This window comes from Phyllopteryx taeniolatus, chromosome 2 (genome assembly GCF_024500385.1).
Source record: "Phyllopteryx taeniolatus isolate TA_2022b chromosome 2, UOR_Ptae_1.2, whole genome shotgun sequence".
Taxonomy (NCBI): Eukaryota; Metazoa; Chordata; class Actinopteri; order Syngnathiformes; family Syngnathidae; genus Phyllopteryx; species Phyllopteryx taeniolatus.
This window is the reverse complement of record NC_084503.1, coordinates 12,701,475-12,721,008: the sequence shown is the minus strand read 5'-3', so window position 1 is coordinate 12,721,008 and position 19,534 is coordinate 12,701,475. Positions and strand designations below refer to the sequence as shown.

Sequence of the window (19,534 nt, the reverse complement as noted above, 5' to 3'; positions counted from 1 at the left end):
CCAACCTGATAGAACACCTTTAGGATTAATCAGAGTGTAGACTGAGAGCCAGGCCTTCACGTTCAACATCAGTGTGTTACCTCACAAATGGACTTCAGGAATAATGGTCAAAAATCTCTCTCTCTCACACACACACACACACACACACACAACCCCACCCACACACCCACTCCTGAACCTTGTGGAAAGCCTTTTCAGAAGAGTTAAAGCTGTTATAGCTGTAAAAGGTGGCGCGAGGTCAAATTAAACCCTATTGATTAAGAAGGGGATGTCACTTCAGACCATACTCTATGTGAGTCAAGGCAGATGAACACATACTTTTGCCAATATGTATATTTAGACTATTTGTATGGCTGACATGGCTCACCCTTGCTCGCTTAACACCCAGAAATGCCGTATTGCTGTTCAGCTGATTTGAGTGGGTGGTAAAATTGGTGATTTCAAATCCACCCGTTGAGCAAGCCTAATGCTGTTTATTGACTTTTGCATTTAATTGATAAACTGCATTGATGTCAAACTTAAACCATGTCACAGACTCATTTTGAAATGTTATTCATAAAACAGTAGAAAAAAATAGATTTTAATGGAAGGGGACCTTTAACAAGAGGTGTTAACAACGTGTGTATGTGTTCACTGTGATGGGTTAAATGCAGAGAACAAATTTCGTGTATATGCATGCATGTTCATGACAATAAAAGGTGATTCCAATTCTAACAAAAGAATGGTCCAAAAAGAGGAATATACACATTTCACAAAATAAGTCACATTCAACTCTCGCTGCCTCCACATGGTAAGTTTCCCAATGGTTTACATTATGTGAGTAGTTAACTTCCTTTTATACGTTTAGAGTAAAATATATTTGTTGAGGTGAGGTTAATCAGTTCCATGACATTACTTCCTCCTTGTTAAGCATAAAAACCTTCAATAGTTTCGGATGGCAAAATTGATTTGAAATCTGCACAAATCAGGTCAACCAGCATCCCTGAATGGATTCTGATCAGCCTTTAAGCTCTCACTTTATTGGGAGAAGGATGTTGCTCTTAAAGAGAATTTTAGATGTATAGTAAGCGCATGCACTAATTCAGGTCAACCTGCCATGCAAGAAGCTTCTTGTTTTAATGAGGCACGCAAAGATGCCATGACGAGTAAGACCTGAGATCAAAGTCTGCTGCAACATGGCATCATCACCGTCTGTGGTGTGGGGCACCATGAGGACATGCATATGGTGGTGTGGGAAAAATATAAATAAATAAATAAATAAAAATTAAAAATAAAACATTCACCAGCCAGAGGTACAAAAGCTTGAGAGAAGAACATGATCATAGATCTGTCTCATACACCTCATCTACCATATTGGACAATCTACTGAATCAGACATAATTTAGAATGATAAACACAGCAAGCAAGACCACATCATTTGCAATATCAATTGTGAGCGGCAACTTTGTTTTAGTTAATGGAAAGAAATTAAATCTGAGAAATTGTCTTAAAATAAGTTGGTCTCTATGACGATGAAAAATTACTCCGCAAAGCAGAAGCATCCATCCATTCATTCATTTTCTGAACTGCTTATCCTCACGAGGGTCACGGGCGAGAGGCGGGGTACACCCTGAACTGGTCGCAAGCCAGTCGCAGGGCACTTACAGCGGCTGCAATAAGTATTTAACACGTCACCATTTTTCTCACTACTTATATTTCTAAAGGTGCTATTGACAGGAAAATTCACCCTGATGTTGGGAATAACCCAAGTAATCCATACATACAAAGTAGAACAAATAAACTCAAATTAACTTGTGTGTAATTATGTGAAATGACATATTGAACACACCAACTGGAATTTATTTAATAATTTGTACAAAAGCCTTTGTTTTCAATGACAGGTTCAAGACGGCTCCTGTATGGAGAAACTAGTCGCATGCATTGCTCCGGTGTGATTTTGGCCCATTCCTCCACACAAGCAGTCTTCAAATCCTGAAGGTTCCGTGGGCTTCTTTTATTGACCTTGAGTTTCAGTTCTTTCCGCAGATTTTTGATTGGATTCAAGTCAGGTGATTGGCTGGGCCATTCTAGCAGCTTTATTTTTTTCTTTGAAACCAATTGAGAGTTTCCTTGGCAGTATGTTTTGGATCATTATCCTGCGGAAATGTCCACCCAAGTTTCATTTTTATCATCATAGTAGATGGCAGCAGATATTTGTCAAGAATGTCTCAGTACATTTGCCCATTCATCCCTCCTTCAATAATGTGAAGTTTACCAGTACCATTTTCTGAAAAGCAGCCCCACCCATCATGTTCCCACCTCCGAACTTCACTGTTGGTATGGTGTTTTTGGGTGATGTGCAGTGCCATTTCTCCCCCAAATGCGGTGTGCATTATGGCATCCAAAGAGTTAAATTTTGCTCTCATCAGACCAGACTATATTCTCCCAGTATTTAACTGGGTTGTCCAAATGTTGGTCAGCAAACTTTAAACAAGCTTTGAAATGCTTTTTTTTTTTTCCAGCAATGGGGTCTTGCGTGGTGAGCATGCATACAGGCTATGGCGGCAGAGTGCATTACTCATTGTTTTCCATGTGACAATAGTACCTGCTAATTCCAGGTGCTTTTGAAGCTCTCCACAGGTGGTCCTTGGCTCTTGGACAACTCTTCTGATTGTTTTTTGCACTCCTATGTCACAAATCTGGCGAGGAGCACCTGATTGAGGCAAATCTATGGTGGTATGATTGGCTTTCCACTTATGTATTATGGCCCCAACCGTTCTTACTGGAACATTCAGAAGCTTAGACATGCACCTGTAACCAATGCCATCGTTATGTTTTGGAACAAATAGTTTGCGATGGTCTTGAGACAGCTCTTTGCTCTTACCCATCATAAGATGTGTCTTGACTCACACCTTGGCAATGAAACCTTTTTATCGGCCATCAAGTTGGACTGAACCAGCTGATATTCATTTGCACTGACAAGGGGCTGGATTGCTGTTTGATTATTGATAGATTTTAGGTGTTGTCTTGGCTTTCCATGCCTTTTTGCACCTCCCATTCTTCCTGCGTTCAATATAATTTCCCTGTCATTTCATATTATTACGCACAACTTAATTTATGATCTAATTTGTTCTAGTTGCTTTGCATGTATAGATTACTTGGGTTGTTCCCAACATCTGGTGAAAACATTTATCTCAATAGCACCTTTGGAAATATATTTAGTGAGAAAAATGGTGACGTGTTAAATATTTCAGCTGCTGTATAAACAAACAACCATTCGCGCTCACATTCACACCTACGAGCAATTTAGAGTTTTCAAAGCAGAAACATTTTCACTAAAATTTGATTAAGTAATTTGAATTCTGTTATCAGAATGACAAATTGCATTGGAAACTGCGCTGAATACAGATCAACCTCCATCTACAGCAGTATCAAGTGATACGACAGTACTTCTTATAGACAGGCCACCTGTGCACTTGACAAGATGTCATTGAGGTGCTATAAGAGAGAGCTCAAGCCTTAGACCTGGACGGGGTGATCAGGTGAGGGGTGTATACCTGCACTGAGCCCCCATGCCTGTCTGCTGCTAGGTGCGAGGTCAGGTAGGAGGAGTTTGCTTGGCGAGTGGGCTGCACTTCCCATGCTCCTCGTCGATCAGAGACTGCTGTCTGCTCAGGAGTCGGGGACGCCAAGTGACGGGAGGAGAAGTGGGTTTGGGAGTGCAATGGGAGAGGGAAGGGTGATGGAATAGTTGCATTAGGAAAGATGGGTATTTGAGTGTGCCAGGCCAGGTTCATGCAAAGCACCATGAAAATTGGAGAACAACAACAATGCAACAAAATAATAGAGTGAAACAAAACCGAGCAAGACTTGTAGTCAGCCAGAGAACTGAAACAAATGTGCGCGAGACTTAGAGTGTCTAAAACTGCCCTCTGTTAATGTAATGGACAAAATCACACTAAACCAATGATCAACCTTTTACTGTTTAAGGTAACAAAACAAGTGGTGAATGACTTTTTTTTGTTTTTGTTTTTTTAAACCAAAACACACACAATGGCAGAGTGGTCAACTCAATAAGGACTGATTTCAATCCCTGACGGCAATTTAATCAGTATTATATCTTTCACACAACTCACATCGCACTTGTAAATTATACTACTGTCACAGTATATGGAAGATGCTTAATGTTTTGTTTTTTTAAATAAACTGGTTTGAATTGAGCTATTTGACAGTGATACCATGTAAAAAAAAAAAAAAAAAATCTTTATTTTTTTTACTCTCATTGTGTTAACATAAAACCAAATTAAAAAGAAAAAACATTTTACACATGGGAGACAATTCCTAAATAGTCCCCCACACCCTTATTTTTTTTACCTTTTTTTATTTTTTATTTTTTAAAAGGCTTCTTCTACACATACAATTGAGATGGTAATGTCTCAGTTCAGGTCTCAAGGCAAATGGTGATTTTGCGTTAAAAGACAAACTTCCAACCTTTCATCATACTATGGTATTTTCTAAATGGAGATTGCTGTAGCCATGTGTACACTTGTGTGCACCAACATGTTACGTGCATCGTCCCAGACACGAAAGCTTTCATTACCTGATTTCTTATTGGTGGGTGTGCCGAGGTCCGGTCTCTGTGAGGATGGCTTTCTCTTGTGACTGCAGATGCCCCAGAGTCTATATGGACAGATCCCACCGGTGTGGGCTAGAGGGAACAACAACTCCTAAACACGAGTCAGGCTTAATATTCCTTAGTTCACATTTGCCACGTGTTACTTACTATCTGCCTGCCAACCCAGTCATATGTGTAGTCGAAGGTGTATCCTTTGCGCTCAAACAGTTCAGTGAATAAAGTCCTCAAATATTCATAGTCAGGCTTTTCAAAGAAGTCTAGCCGTCTTACATATCGCAGGTAGGTGGCCATCTCCTCTGAATGAAACAATATAACATGGTTTGAATATAAGATGGGTAACAGAACTTGCAGCAGTGCTTGTGGTGACCTATAAACGATATGATGTTTGTATACAACATTTCCAAAATAGTCAATTATGCTGAATAATTGAAATATTCATTCAATATTCAATTATTATTATACTGGTAAACTAAGCAGAATACCTGGGAAGTTCTCACAAAGGACCTCGATGGGAGTGTTTCGTTTAGTGTCTCCAATCTTCTGGTATCGCTCTTTCAGTGTGTCAGCCTGCAGGAGATCCAACACACGTATGTGACAAGCAGTTCTAATGACTACTGCAGATGAATAATGGCTGGATGGTAAACCAAATATAGCTCTGCTATAACAGTTTCCACTATTATGAGTTGGAATTGTTGTCCATTCTTTTTTAAAGCTCTTTTCAAGTTTACCTCAAAGGTGTTTCTAGATTAGGGTTATGGCTCATTTGTTCTTCACATCACACCTCTCCAAGCATTCATGCAGTTATGGGCCTTCCATAAATTGTTAATGCAGAAAGAAGCATAGACTTTCACAAAATCTTTTAGTTCGATGAAGACTTAAGATTGAGAGGAAATGATTTATACCTGATTTACAACATGATTTTGTCAGAACTGTAAATGAATAAATGTAAACACATTCCAATAAACACAATATCAAAACCTTACCTTAAGTCCTTGCCATGGCAAACTCCCACGAAGAAAATACATGAACATGTGACCTAAGGCCTCCAGGTCATCTCGTCGGCTTTGCTCTACATCAAAAGATTAATTAGCTTTTTTTCTGATAAACAGGTTTGCAAAGCCAAACCAACTAACATAAAACACTTTAGATGACTTAATCTCAAAATAAACACAAAAGGTGTGATAGCGTACCTTTGCCTAAATGCGTGTTGATGGACATGTAGCGGGCAGTGCCAGTCAAGCTCTTATGCTCCCGGTATGGAATGTGTTTTTTGGTCTCGGGGTCGATGTACTCTTTGGCCAGGCCAAAGTCAATAATGTGGATAATGTGCTCCTTTTTATTCCCTTGCCGTCCAATGAGAAAATTTTCAGGTTTTACATCTCTATAGATAAGGTTTTTAGAATGCACATACTCCATTCGAGATATCTGTGGAACAAGGATAAATGTCAGAGTGTAACAACAGAGAAACGAAACTAAGCAAAGAGAATAAAGACTGACGTGCATCTAAACACTCGTCAGGAAGAAAACTAGAATCTCTCAAACAACTAGTTTACATTTCTTCATCCTTTTGGATGAGCTACCACCACCCCACAAAATAAAAATAAAAACAAACAAAATCTACCACGCCCTAAGGTTTATCAAGGGGAAATTTCTTTGGTGAGAAAAGGGTTTGAGTCTTAAGGTTTTTCAGTGCAGTGTATGAGACTCCAACAGGGTTAAATGCCAGAACAAACTGTAACGACTATTACAACATTTCCCACTGATGTCATGAAATTGGGAACAACTCACCAACTGGATTGCAATCATTAAGACCGTCTTCAATGAAAAGGTCCTGTCACAGAGGTCAAAGAGGTCCTCTAGACTTGGGCCCAAGAGCTCCAGAACCATGGCATTGTATTTTCCACAAGGTCCAAAGTAAAACACTTGGGGCACACCTTCAGCTAAAACATATACAAAAACAAACTGTCAGAGCGTAAAAGACACATTGTTAGCTTTCCTTAGAAATGTCAACATAACATTAATTCTGCATTGCTAGAATACAATCTAAATGTAAAAAAAACACGAGTCAATGGGTTGTTCATTTTACCTGTTGTAATGGCAAAAACAAACAAACAAACAAACAAACCTGTGCATTTTTCATGCTTGTAAACTGGTCTGCATAATGCAAGGTTAGCTGGCAAGACTGTGTACTATTGCCCTTTGTAGAGTAATTATAGTTAGGCTCAAGGTGAGCACCAAAAGGGTTAGAGGGAACAGAGAGCGGCGAAGAATACTCAGGAAACAGTACACCCAAAACTAAAATTAGACTTGGCCATGCAAATGCAACTAACACTCTTTTGGAGCAAAAGTGTGCTTTCTCAGCTTCCAAACTAATTTAGATCACTCAGAGGCTCCAAAATGCCTCAGCTTCTTAAGAGTGCAGTTAAGGTCGATGCAAGGGGCCAGCACTGTGTACCTTCATAAATGCCTTGTTTTCTTTTTAACTCGAGTTGGTCTCTAGCTCCTGAAGAACATTTGCCATTCTGTCATGGTAGTCCATGTTTGGGCTGAAAAATCACTACGTTGATTTAAAAAACAAACAAAAAAAGCAGCCGCATTATATGAACACACTTTGCCATGAGAGTCATTCGATTAAAAAAAACAAAACAGTGTTTTATAGTTACCCTGAATAAAGTTCGTCTCAAACCAGTTTTCCCCCACGTTGCTATACGGCTAAAAATCAGTTTAATGGAATAGGGTTCCCATTAGCAGGTATTTTAGAACCAGTTAATACAACAATGGTCAGTGTAAATTTTCAAAAGGCTGCCAAAATGTTTAGCAACTACTATTAGAGTGCATATATGGTCGAATTATCTTTCAATGCTGGCATAAATTCAATCAGATGAAAGGTATCAACTCATGAAACCACCACACCGTTGGAATGCATTTTGCATCCATCCATTTTCTACATCTTATTATATTCAGGGTCATGGGTGAGTGAGGGGGCGCTGCGATTAGCTGGCGACCTGTCGAGGGTGTGTTCTGCCTCTCGCCCACAAAGTCAGCTGGGATACGCGCTAGCTCACCTGCTACCCTTTATGAGGAGAAGCGCTACAAAAAATGGATGGCTGGGTGAGCTGTAGCCTCTATCTCAGCTGATATTTGGGCAAAAAACAAGGGAGGCACACAAACAACCAACCACAATATTCCACAGCATATTCATGATTCGCTACTCTTTCTTTTAATCTCGATTCCAAGAACTATGTTGAACTGAGCGGAGAAGCTTCAGTTCGAAAAGTTGTGCTTTTCTAACATCGTGCGGCATCTATGGGTAGGGTTGGGCATCGAGAATCAAGAACCGACTGGAACCGGGACTAATGTTCCGGTTCTCCCGGAACCATTCAAATTTTAAAATGACCAGTCGCCTCAGTGCAACACTTGGAATAATATTATATTGCGCAAAGGAGGCTTCCGCGATGTGTACCGTCTGACGCGCTCCGAGCCTCAGCCTACACCGCGCGGAGCTTCAGTGAAGACAACTCTCAGTCAACTGGATGAGTGAAACAATAAAATAGGTCGATGCCAACATTGAGACAGCTAACAAGGTAAACGGTTGCTTGCACTATTGCACTGATGGTTTTTAGCGTTTATTTTATTCTTCAACGTAAGTGCCAGTGACAAAAAAAATAAAAAATTGGGCTAAAACCGTAGCAACTTTACATCACAATGAATTGGGACAAAATTCACAAACGTCACACAGTATCACAAACACTAAGCTTGTGCCTCATCGGCAGGTAGGGAAAGGAATAAACGTTTTATAGGAGTTGGTTCCATCCATTAAAAAAAAAACGGTTACTTTTTGTGCCAAAATGCTGAGTTCCGGTGCGTACCCTTCAAAATTAAAGTCAAGTTAAAATTTGCACATATAAACCATTTGACGCGATGAAACAGAATACAGGGGCAGCTATATAGCATTGTTAAAATAACTACATTTAACTTTTAGCTGAAACATTAATTAATGAATATTAAGTCACTTGCATACATTGCCTTTTATTTCAGTTTTGATATTGATACTGGTTATAAAGAACCTCGAGTCAAATGTTCATTTTAGTCTACGATGCAGGCTGCTAAGAAAATGGATGTTCATAATTTGGACACCCTTTATTTAAACCATGCAAACTTTTTTAACCCAGCCTCCTAAAAAGAATCGGAATCGAGAATCGTTTGGAGCCGGAGCCGGAACCGGAACCGCTCAAATTCAAACGATGCCCAACCCCATCTATGGGTATACAACTTTTGGTGGGGGTGAAGGAGAAATTACTCGCACATTTAGTCAATTAGGTGGCTCGGTGGTCGACTGGTTAGCACATCAGCCTCACATTTCTGAGGACCTGGGCTCAAATCCGGCCTCGCCTGTGTGGAGTTTGTATGTTCTCACAGTGCCTGCGTGGGTTTTCTCCGGCGACTCTGGTTTCCTCCCACATCCCCAAAACACGTACAGTAGGTTAATTGAAGACCCTCAATTGTCTGTAGGTATGAATGTGCGTGCGAATGATTGTTTGTTTATATGTGCCCTGGGTGGCAACCAGTTCAGGGTGTACCCCGCCTTCTGCCCAGTTAGCTGGGATGGGCTCCAGCATACCCTTGACCCGAGTGAGGATAAGCAGTGTAGAAAATGTATGGATGAATTTAGTCAATTAACAGCAGGGCTCGATCCCTATCACCCGCTTTTCTATGGGGTAATTACAGAGTATTTAATCAACCTCGGGTGCATGTTTTTGGAATGTGGCAAGAAGCCGCAGCACACTGAGAACATGGTAGTAATACACAGAAAGGTCCAAGCTGAGATTCAAACCCAAAACCTCCGTGTGGAAGAACCATAAGTGGCACTGCACTAACACCCATGACTATATACTGACACACAACTCATAACCATAGCATTTACAACAAGATTAAAAGAAATGCCAAATAAATCTCATGTTACTGCAAAGGATCAGAAACATTGCAAAGTGCATTACAGTATATTGTTATAGTATTGCTAGTGTGACCCCAGACACATGAGAAAAAGTATGTGAACCCTTTGTAATTACCTGGATTTGTGCATGACTAGATCATGAAATGTGATCTGATCGTCTAAGTCTCAACAATAGACAGACAAAGCCTGTTTAAACTAACATCATAAAAACAACTATATACTTTCATGTTTTTATAGGCTACACCACGTAAAAGTTTAGAGAGGAAAAAGTATGTAAGTGAAACTCCTAAGCCAATGACTTCTCCAAGACTCAACTACTTGGACTCTAATCAAAGTGATGAGATTGGAGGTGTTGGCATACTAAAATTAAAACCTCATCCCAACTGCCAAGTATGGTGGAGGAGTCATGATTGAGCACTGCTTTACTTTCTCAGGGCCTGGACGAAATAGTATCGTTGATGGAAGAATTAACTTCCAAGTTTGTCAAGATATTTTACACGAAAATTTAAGACCATCTCTCTGCCAATGGAGGATTAAAGGGGCTCTAAGCATATATCCGTGTTTTGTTTTCCTTTCGGCTTGTCCCGTTAGGGGTCGCCACACCGCGTCATCCTTTTCCGTGTTTTGCTTCTAAATACATTAAATATGTTTGAAATGCTGAAAACATATGCAATGACATAACAATATATTGCTGAATTGTTGAGATATCCTGTAGCTTAAGCATCATTTTCACAGTTTGAATTTTCCCTTTTTTGTGGGGCTGGGGCGTATACTTTCTAGCGCGAGTTACCTTCCCCACTGTATAAGTACAACGTGACGTCTTTTCGTTTGGCTGCTGCTCACTTGTGAGTTTGGTGTGCTTAGCTTCCATAACAAGGCCCATTTACCACTTCAGCGTGCAGTTAGCAAGCTAATGACAGGTAGACCCCGAAAATGCGTCTTCGCTGGATGCCTCAATTTACAGAACAGCTGAGCGACGTTTTTTTAAACTCCCAAAAATTGAGGAAATAAAAAAGCAATGTACTTTTTTATATAATAATTATATATATAAATAATATATAATATAATATATATACTATATATAATATGTATATATTATATATAATATATATATTAAGCGCGTGAGAAAATAGAACAGTTTAAGGACAATGTTCCTCAACGTACAATTGCAAGGAATTTAGGGATTTCATCATTTACAGTCCATTATCGTCATCAAAAGGTTCAGAGAATCTGGAGAAATCATTGCATGTAAGCGGCAAGGCCGAAAACCAACATTGAATGCCCGTGACCTTCGATCCCTCAGGCGGCACTGCATCAAAAACCGACATCAATGTGTAAAGGATATCACCACATGGACTCAGGAACACTTCAGAAAACCAATGTCAGTAAATACAGTTCGGCGCTACATCCGTAAGTGCAACTCGAAACTCTACTATACAAAGCAAAAGCCATTTATCAACAACACCCAGAAACGCTGCCAGCTTCTCTGGGCCCGAGCTCATCTAAGTGTTCTGTGGTCCGACGAGTCCACATTTCAAATTGTTTTTGGAAATTGTGGACGTCGTGTCCTCCGGGACAAAGAGGAAAAGAACCATCCGGACTGTTATGGACGCAAAGTTCAAAAGCCAGCATCTGTGATGGTATGGGGCTGTGTTAGTGCCAATGGCATGGGTAACTTTCACATCTGTGAAGGCACCATTAATGCTGCAAGGTACATACAGGTTTTGGAGACACATATGCTGCCATCCAAGCAATGTCTTTTTCACGGACGCCCCTGCTTATTTCAGCAAGACAATGCCAAACCACATTCTGCACGTTACAACAGCGTGGCTTTGTAGTAAAAGAGTGCGGGTACTAGACTGGCCTGCCTGCAGTCCAGACCTGTCTCCCATTGAAAATGTGTGACGCATTATGAAGCGTAAAAATACGACAACGGAGACCCCGGAAATAATTGCACCTACAAAGCTTCAACAATTAGTGTCCTCAGTTCCCAAACATTTATTTGAATGTTGTTAAAAGAAAAGGTGATGTAAGACAGTGGTAAACATGACCCTGTCCCAGCTTTTATGGAACGTGTTGCAGCCATAAAATTTTAAGTTAATGATTATTTGCTAAAAACAATCAAGTTTATCAGTTTGAACATTAACAGACCCCGGACTGTTGAACAGCTGAAGCTGTACATCAAGCAAGAATGGGAAATAATTGCACCTACAAAGCTTCAACAATTAGTGTCCTCAGTTCTCAAACGTTTATTTGAATGTTGTTAAAAGAAAAGGTGATGTAAGACAGTGGTAAACATGACCCTGTCCCAGCTTTTATGGAACGTGTTGCAGCCATAAAATTCTAAGTTAATGATTATTTGCTAAAAACAATCAAGTTTATCAGTTTGAACATTAAATATCTTGTCTTTGCAGTGGATTCAATTAAATATAGGTTGAACATGATTTGCAAATCATTGTATTCTGTTTTTATTTATGTTTAACACAACGTCCCAACTTCATTGGAATTGGGCTTGTATATGAGTGTCACAACAAAGAGTCTGAATACTTATGGCTGTGTGATATTTCAATTTTTCTTTAATAAATCTGCAAAAATTTCAACAATTCCGTTTTTTCTGTCAATATGGGGTGCTTTGGGTACATTAATGAGGAACAAAAATGAAAAATGATTTTAGTAAATTGCTCTAAATGGCTTGTAGAGCCAACTTTGCGGCAATCACGGCTGTAAGTCGTTTTTGAAATGTCTTTTATGAGCTTGCCACATCTTGCCACTGGGATTTTTATCCATCCCTCAAGGGGAAACTTCTCCAGCTCCTTCAAGTTTGACGCTCACTTACAGACTGGTACAGGTTTTGCTCAAGAATATAACTATTTAGCACGAACATCGTTCCCTCAACTCAGACGAGTTTTCCCGTGAGTGCTGTTGAAAAACATCTCCACAGCATGATACTACTACCATCATGTTTCACGATAGGGATGGTGTTCTTGGGGTTATGAGATGTGTTGGCTGTGCACCAGCCATAGAGTTTTCCTTGATAGCCGAAAGGATCAATTTTAGTCTCATCTCAGCAGAGCCCCTTCCTCCATACATATTAGGACTCTCCCACATGCATTTAATCAAACTGAAAACGTCCTTATTTTTAGCTGAAAAGTACTCCTTTCTTCTGGGCACTCTCCCATAAAGCCCAACTCTATGGAGTGTACATCTTATTGTGGTCCTATGGATAGACAGTCCAGCCTCTGCTGGTGAGCTCTGCAGCCTCTCTGATTAATGCCCTCCTTGTCTGGTATGCGAGTTTTGGTGGGCAGCCCTCTCCTGGCAGATTTGTTGTGGTGCCTTGGAATCAAAGATTTAGATTTATTTGGTATTATTATTTAATTTTAATCCAACATTGACTTCTACTTCTCAACAAATTTTTCTGACTTGTTTGGAGCGTTCCTTGGTCTTCATGGCTGTGTTCGGTTAGTGGTGTCTCTTGCCACTCGTGCCACTTTGGTGTTGCCTCTGGTGCCTTTCATAAAAGGTGTTTACACCAGTGGCGGAAGGTGCATTTTGGACCTGTCCCTTCAGTCAGGATTTAAATGTCCTAATCTACCCCTTAATTCCACCACTATCATGTCGCAATCTCACAAAATAATAAACAAAAACGCAATATAACAATGTGTGGCATTAGAATAAGAGAGAGGCATTCGTCTATTTGGGATGAATACCATTATTACTCAGGAAAGAGACATAGTTAACACTATCTTCATCCAAACCTCTACACTACAACATCATTTGGAGCAGTTCACAATCAATATTTATCAAATAACATGAAAAAAACGTTAAATAAAATACATCACACTCACCAGAGATGCTGATTATTTATAGATCATAAAATCTATCCTTACTTTCCATCTTAGAGCCTCTAAAGATAGTTTGAAGCCCTAATACATGCTGCTCTGGAAGTACCAAATAAATAATTTTACTGTTTGAAGAAAGCCAGTCAGCAGCAGTGCTGGCCAACCTATCCTCACAATGTCCAGTATTTCTTGAAAAGTCCACCTTGAAATTATTATTATTATTTTTTTTTGTAATTTCCAACACAAAGTAAAAAAAAAAATATCCTCCTCCATCAGCCATTTTCAGTGTTATTATTATATGCAGATGACTACAGACTCTTCAGCTCTGATCAACTAATTAGAGGAGGGAAAAATGCTGACTTCACTGTGAGCCTTCTAGCTGGCCTTGTTCCGGAAATCTGAAATCTGATTTGTTAAAAAATAGTTCCCTCGGTTCTAAAGGCCCTGGGAAGATTACATTGACATGGAAATACACAGAAACTGAAATCTGAATGGACAATAAAAATCTAACATACACACTACTTGAAGCCTGGCAAGAGGATAGCTATGAAATGAAGAAAGAAGACTTGAAAACAAATGAATACTATTTAATTTAAAGCTATAGTATGTAACTTTAAAAGTAGCTGGTATCATGTTTCATGCCTGAAAATACCCTTTAACAGTGCAATAGTGTCCACCTGACCTTGAAAAACACTCTCAACCAATACCCAAATTGCGCACTCTTCTAAAAGACATGGCAGCAAAATTATTACTAACAGATTGTACAGACAGATAGTCCTCACGTTTCAAAAGGCATTGCACAATCCCTAACTGAATAATCCTCATTAGTATCCAATGACAGTTGGTTACAGATAGAAAACAACACCTGATTGGACATGAGTCAATGCAGATTAATTCTGAACGATCCACAGGCACTATGACAACGGCATTGGCTGTGGGGATTGAGGTGCTGCAATGATGTCACATTATCCCATCTGGAGGAGAAGACGTGAGTCAGATTAGTACTAAGAAAGGCAGATGCACTCTAAATATTTTATTAATTTCCACACAGTTGCTCTTTTGCAGCCTTGGTCTTTGCAAACAATAGAGAGAATGTACAGTATGAGCTCCAAAACATAAAGTCGCTGCAAAAAAAGATCCCCGATTTCCTGTTCCAACACAGGATATTTGTATCCAAGTATATCAATTGAAAGTGCAATTTCAGACTTTTTCCAGAAAAATAATTAAAATGGCATTTTCCAGCTATCCTTTAAATGGTCCAACTCCCCACCCATTTCCTCTAAAAGCAAGCTTTTTGACTACCAGCCAAGCATATTTTTTTTTATCGGTGAACAGCATTTTACACATTATTTCTTAATACATTATAAAATATACAATTTCACAAATAGCAAACATTTCATGAGTAACTGATCAATGTAGAGGCTAATGACTCTCAAAATAATCCCCCACCCCAATTTTTAAATGTTTGTGTTTCATTTTTATTTTTGTTGATTTTTTTGGGTGGTTTGTCCCCGCTTATTCAAGAATTTTTGGGGTTAACCCCCCACCACATTATTTTTAAAATAACTAAATCATTTAGGGTGGCTTAAGAACATTTTACGGGGTGCTGAAGCCCCGCTAAAATAGGCCTACAGACGCCACTGGCCTTCACACAGTCCATGAAGTCTTGCTCTTGGTCCTGACATAGTCCTTGTGCCACAACATAACAGCCTCAGTGGCATCGTACTCCCTGACTGGCTCGCTAATCTTCCCTAATTTAAATATGGAAACATTGACTCTGATTGGATTCCATATCACAGCGTCTGCTAGATGTCGTGTCCTTTGATGCCTAGTTCAGAGAGTTTGATCCTAGTTATTTGTGCACAATGACCGCACATTTGTTTTGTTTGTGGCGCTTGGTGAGTGTTAATTTCAGACCCTGCTTGTCACCAGTGGGTGCATTTGAGTATTCAAAATAAATATGACAAAAAAAGAATTTCTAGATATCACGGAATGTCATAAAAGCAAAATACATTTGTACTTTTTTGTTAACTTTAAAAGACGGCATCATTTATCAATGTGACTAAAGTCAATCAAACGAGCCTTTAAAATATGTTGGGTTAAGGCAAGGGTTCGTAAAAATTTTAATTAAAACAGGATATAAATCAGGTTTTTTTTTAATCAAATATTGTTGTATTGAAATGTATGGTTGTATTTCAATCTATTTCAGCAAGGTATTTAAAATTCATTTAAGTAATTGTTTATATACATATAATTACAAGCAATACACACAAAATCCCGATCATGAAAATCTAATGCTGCTTGTGGTCACTGTCAGACTGCTGTACAAGATTATACACTTGTATGATTTGGAGGCGTTAAATTCATGGTACCCAGTACACTGATACCACAACCATTAAATTACAAATTGTTTATGTTTTGTGTTTTATGGGTTATTGTCTCTCCTTTCCAAGATTGGTAGATTAGATTGATTTGAAATTGGATGAAATAATACATGCGAAGTTTGGCACTTAGGCCTTTTTGGTGTTCCATACACCCATTGTGGCTCACTGCCCAAATAGCCAGGAACCACTATTTGACTATCACTCCACAGTAACATGCGGCTGTCATAGATTGCTGCTCGCCAATTTGGATTTTTCATTTTACCCCAAAAAATTTAAATGAGTGGGCAGCTATTGTTGATGGTCATTATAAACAACAGGTACTATTTTTGGCACGTATTATGATGAGGAACAGGTAATAATTTTTTAGTAACTTTTTAAATGGGAATTACCAAGTGGAACATGTATTATTTGTAGCATTATTAAATGGAAAGTTTTGAATTCATTTAATTTAGGGTTAAATCCAAGGACACGTCAACAGCAGACAGTTGGAGTCAGGATTCGAACCGCCGACCCATTCGGTCAGTGGACGACCCGGTAAACTACTATTCGTCATTCTGTTTTGTCCCATTTTCTTTCCGCACAAGGAATATGTCAATAGGAAAACTCATTTTTAAATCAAAATATCCCAAAACTAAAGACTCAAATGATAAGCAACTCATTGTCCTGTAAATTTTAGTGGGTGACAACATGGGTGTTAATACTTCCATTTATGTTTCCTAACTTGCATTTGTGAAACAGAGTTCAGAGCTTGGGTGCACCAGTCCATTTCGGGAAAAGATACTCTATGTATTTCTGGTCCGCTTTCTAGTTCAACAGAACTGTTTCATTGCAGACGCAAAACAACACAGAATATTTCATGCTTTATGAATCTTTTATGCTCAGTCAGAACTGGGAACTATGACAATGATTATCTTCCCTATGATGCACAACATACTGACACTGAAGGCTGTGACAATAGAAATTCTTAGCCAATTCCCCCCCCCCCCCCCCCAATCAATATAATAAAGATTAAATATTGTATCTGATTAGTTTCATGACTTTCTTCCATTTTTCTTTTCAGTTTCATCTCCTTTCCATTTTGCCACAAAGTCTTTTATTAGGCACACAGGGATATACTGTATACATACACATTCCTAAAGACAAAAATAAGTTGCTAAACCTGTTTAATATTGTACTGCAACACTGAGCTATGGGTAATCACCAACTATGTAAATGATACAATCAGCTCAACAAGTGACAACAAATAAACCAGTGACACCAAAACACAAGCCAAGTATGTCACCGTGACCTACCTGTAGTTCCCAGCGTTTTGTAGAACCGGTACTCTAAATGCAACTGCGGGGCCCTTGACTTCACTGGTTCCTGTGCAAAAACAAAAGGCAAAGTAGCAGTAATTCTGAGACAATTCCCAAAAATATACAGGCACAAGTCAGAGAAAATAACAAGGAAATGCATTTTTACTACATCTACCTGGAAATGGGCATTAGGGGCTGACTCACACTTGTCAATCCGTATAGAACACACACACACTAGGATGATTTGACTGGAGGGAATACCTCGTGTATCTCGCTCAAGCTCAGTGCACTTCCATTGCTTATGCGTTAGGGTTAGAGAATACTGCGTATAATTTATTTTTTTTAATTTAACATAAGCAATCGGTAAGACTGAAGAGTACAATGTGGCAAAAAAACAATTTTCTTCAAGCAGAAAAACATTGACAAGTACATGTTGATGTATAAATTTAAGATTAAAATTAAATTTGCTGCATTTCTTTGCTTTTTATTTTGGCCTCCAATTTAAGCCACCTGCACCTGATGCCTGCTTCAAACTGTGCCACATGAATAGCATCCGCTTCTTTAAGCACTCTCATTCTGGAAAAGAATTGACTAAAATCATTGTCTGTGTCACTTCATTTTTCACTATTACCAACTTCAAAGGATAATCCCAAATGCATCATCCACAAAAATATCAAGTACAGTATTTTCTTAATTTTTTTTTTTTGTAACCACAGCATGAACATCAATAAAAAAAATAAAATGTGAATGTACAAATTCTGATATTTATGTGTGTGTATGCACAGTCAAAACTACAACAAAACATCTGCAATTTACTGCACGGTATTTTCTGAAGTTATAAGTGAGTTGAAATATCCACGTTTGGGCAGACAGTGCCAGAAAAACACTACAATACATGAAAGCTGTTGTTTTTGTTCATCTAAATGTAAACAAGAGTAGCGCGCAGTTGCCTTCATGGTAACGATGACCTTGCCAACATGGTGGCCAGGTAGGCACGGCGATCAGCCGGGCTCGCTTATCTAGTGTTAATACCCATGTCCGGGAAGCCCAATAGAGGACGTTTTGTGAGGTCATGTGACTTTCTTGTGTCGTTTGACTGGTGAACTAGACAAACGTCACGAGCGCTGAAATTGGATTGGCGCAAACAGCACCCAATGCGGAAGTCGAAGTCGTAGTCTTGCACACTAAATAGTTGATAAATAATAGTAGCGAGCGACAGATCATTGTAACGGAATAAAAGTACCGTTACTTCTTAACAGCAGAAGCGGTGGGAGTGTTTTTTTCTGGTCTCATCAACTCCTGTGACTTATCCAAAACAGGTCCGAGCGCACAGGCGGAACCTCAGGCTAATGCGCTCACATATCAATCCGCCGCGGAGTAATATTCAGAAATTACATGTGAGTGTGGAATGGATCTAGCTGCCAGCATTCAAGCAGTACGAAACAGCCTATGACAACACCCAGGAAAAAAACTTCGGATCAATAAGATTCACTTAAATGGCCTACTTTCAGTTCAAAACGGTGAATTCTGCTGAAAGGCAACTGATTTGCATGCATCTACATGGTAATATTTGGGCCAAACTGAAAAATTGTACTGTACAAAAGCAAGAACAGATTTAGGAGAATCTGGTAATTCCATGAAGAAAAAAAAAAAAAAAAAAAAAGATAAGTTTCTTAAAAGAATCAATTTAGAACATTTCAGGCATTAAAAAAAAAAAAAAAAAAGAAGTGAAACTGAAATACCATACAATACTTGATATACTCATAGTTTAATGTGACTGTGCAAACATTTATGTGCTCAGGAAAGAAGTACCCAGACTGAAATTACAATTTTTGTTGGCTTTGTTAAATCATCGATGAGAAGTGTTTTGAACAAATATTAAATAAAATATATTGCTCAATGTGCCATGTCTGCTGGTCTCAGACTGCGGCATTTATATCTGTGTGGGAAACTTAACAATTAGGACTTTCTTCTCTTGATATTACAACTTTTTTCCCCCCAATATTTATTTTCAATGTGGACTTATGTGGAAGGGCGACCATGCTTTAGCCTGATACGGGACAATTGGCTGAGCGTGAGTGCAGTGTTACTCCAGTTTGTGTTCGATCTGACACAAAGTGGACGATAAGACTATACTGTACGATCAAATTGACTTCAAAGGTAATCTGCCAAATGTACTGTCAGTCCAAATACTCAACGACACCAGCACCAACTAAACCTTTGTCTACGAAAAATCCAAGCATTTTCTTTTATATTATGTGATACAAATGTATTCGTGGACAATTAAAGGTTATTTCATGCATCTGACAACTGAGTAAAAAGCCTCAGATTTTGTATACCTGAACAGGACTTGACTGTGCATTGATGTATTGAAAAACAACATACTGCCAAATATGTAGCTCCCAACTACTTCACTGGATGAGCTGCACACTAACATGGTTGTT

The 19,534-nt window shown here is 39.0% G+C and overlaps 1 protein-coding gene across 4 annotated transcripts in view; it reads right to left on the bottom strand.

Moving 5' to 3' along the window:
• csnk1g1 (casein kinase 1, gamma 1) overlaps window positions 1-19,534 on the bottom strand; it is a 44,854-nt gene that overhangs the window by 9,914 nt on the left and 15,406 nt on the right. For 2 of the 4 annotated variants that reach the window (XM_061761223.1, XM_061761226.1), the window contains exons 4-11: window positions 17,088-17,157; window positions 6,404-6,555; window positions 5,806-6,040; window positions 5,599-5,684; window positions 5,098-5,182; window positions 4,763-4,911; window positions 4,580-4,687; window positions 3,537-3,647 (exon numbers count right to left, since the gene is read on the bottom strand). In XM_061761223.1, coding sequence (XP_061617207.1) covers window positions 3,537-3,647; window positions 4,580-4,687; window positions 4,763-4,911; window positions 5,098-5,182; window positions 5,599-5,684; window positions 5,806-6,040; window positions 6,404-6,555; window positions 17,088-17,157 — 996 coding nt within the window. Of the gene's footprint in view, window positions 1-3,536; window positions 3,648-4,579; window positions 4,707-4,762; window positions 4,912-5,097; window positions 5,183-5,598; window positions 5,685-5,805; window positions 6,041-6,403; window positions 6,556-17,087; window positions 17,158-19,534 lie in introns of all 4 variants that reach the window. The other 2 variants (XR_009786280.1, XM_061761236.1) reach the window with 2 other exon arrangements.